Here is a 1,876-nt window from a genome sequence, read left to right as displayed (position 1 = left end):
AGTTCCTCCATCCACTCTAACTCAACATGGACTCTATCAAACTCTCATCTCTCTCTCTCTACCTCTTTCTCATTTTCATTATCTGTTTTCCCCAACATTCCCTCTCATGCGGCTCTTGCAACCCCCAGAAGGGCGGAAAGCCCTCCGTTAAACCCCCAGTACACGTTCCGAAGCTACCAGTTCCTCCAGTAACCGTCCCAAAGCTACCCGTTCCTCCGGTGTCAGGGCTACCCATTCCTCCGGTATCAGGGCTACCTGTTCCTCCTGTGACCGTTCCAAAGCTACCTGTCCCAAAAATACCGGTTCCCCCTATAACTGTCCCTTCGCTACCCTCCAAGCTACCTGTCCCAAAGCTACCCGTTCTTCCGGTGTCAGGGCTACCCATTCCTCCGGTGTCAGGGCTACCTGTTCCTCCTGTGACCGTCCCAAAGCTACCTGTCCCAAAAATACCGGTTCCCCCTATAACTGTCCCTTCGCTACCCCCCAAGCTACCTGTCCCAAAGCTGCCCGTTCCTCCGGTGTCAGGGCTACCCATTCCTCCTGTTTCAGGGCTACCTGTTCCTCCTGTGGTAGGCCCCAATCTGCCACTGCCACCTTTGCCAATTGTTGGTCCCATCCTCCCACCCGGGACAAAGCCACCGGCCCCAGGAGGCGGGGATTGTCCTCCACCCCCAAAGAGTGGGAAGGCGACATGTCCAATAAACACTCTAAAGTTGGGTGCCTGCGTTGAGTTATTGGGTGGTTTAGTAAAGATAGGGCTTGGGGATCCAACTGTTAACAAATGCTGTCCGTTACTTAAAGGCCTGGTTGAAGTGGAAGCTGCCGCTTGTCTCTGCACTACTCTTAAGATCAATGCTCTTGACCTAAAACTCTACGTCCCTGTTGCTCTTCAGCTTCTTCTTACCTGTGGCAAAAATCCACCTCCAGGCTACACTTGTTCCATATGATAAAGTTCACTTCACTTGAAGGGTATGCTATTTCCCTCTCGTTTTTATTGGAACTTGGAATTTAAAATGTCGGTATAACTTGCATTACACAAACGTGTCGAGTCCAATCGATTAATATGGTTTTATCATACACCCTTTTTTATACCTCTTTGAAATTAGAAAATGTTATCGTTGAGATAATGTAGGTTGGAATTCAACATTTTTTTTTTTATTGTTTTTTTTATTTTTTGAAATTCAACATTATTATGAACAACAAATTTATAAATGTCCATGTTTGAACAACAAATCACTTTATATGAAAAAAAAAAAAAAAACAAATCACTTTTTTTTTTGGGTATGCATTTTATACATGTTCAGTTAATGCGCTTGCAAGTGTGATAGTACCTATAAGTAGATATAATAACGAATCCATGACCAAAATTTATTTGATTTTTTTTTGGTTACGCAGATAGTTTGGAGAACGAAGTGAGAAGAGAAAAGCAGAGCTACAATATTTCCTTTGTTGGTTTATCAAATCATATCATATCCCGTTGATTCTTTCCTCTATATATCGTTCCCTCTGCTTGTATCAACAATTAATGTGTGTTTCTAGACAAATGATTCTTCTCTTTGTATTAAATGATTTGAAATCTTTTTTATTTATTTATTTGACGTGAGTATGACCTTTATAAATTACTACTTAAATGAATCAACATATTAATTTAATTATAAATTATTATTTTTGGTTCAGTTAGTATATCGATAAATTAATAACTCGATAAATTATAAAAAAAAACATACTACCCATTATTGATTTACTAGGTAACAACTTGCACTATGTGCGAGATAATTTGATTCAAATAAAATTATGATGCATAAAATTATTATATGTGATCCAAGATCCGTTTTTGGCAACCAAAATCTGTAATAAAACGTACGTTTCACATGTA

At 40.1% G+C, this 1,876-nt stretch overlaps 1 protein-coding gene across 1 annotated transcript; it reads left to right on the top strand.

Moving 5' to 3' along the window:
* On the top strand, nucleotides 1-1,603 carry LOC104766611 (pEARLI1-like lipid transfer protein 2). Its single transcript, XM_010490519.2, has 2 exons — nucleotides 1-969; nucleotides 1,396-1,603. The coding sequence occupies exon 1, from the start codon at nucleotides 27-29 to the stop codon at nucleotides 945-947; it is 921 nt and encodes a 306-aa protein (XP_010488821.1). The 5' UTR covers nucleotides 1-26; the 3' UTR covers nucleotides 948-969; nucleotides 1,396-1,603.

Source organism: Camelina sativa, chromosome 19 (assembly GCF_000633955.1).
Source record: "Camelina sativa cultivar DH55 chromosome 19, Cs, whole genome shotgun sequence".
Taxonomy (NCBI): Eukaryota; Viridiplantae; Streptophyta; class Magnoliopsida; order Brassicales; family Brassicaceae; genus Camelina; species Camelina sativa.
The sequence above is the reverse complement of the archived record's forward strand: the minus strand, read 5'-3'. Positions and strand labels throughout refer to the sequence as shown.

Excerpts from the sequence above, each read along its gene's own strand:
- LOC104766611 (XM_010490519.2), top strand. The coding sequence starts at position 27 with ATGGACTCTATCAAACTCTCATCTCTCTCTCTCTACCTCTTTCTCATT.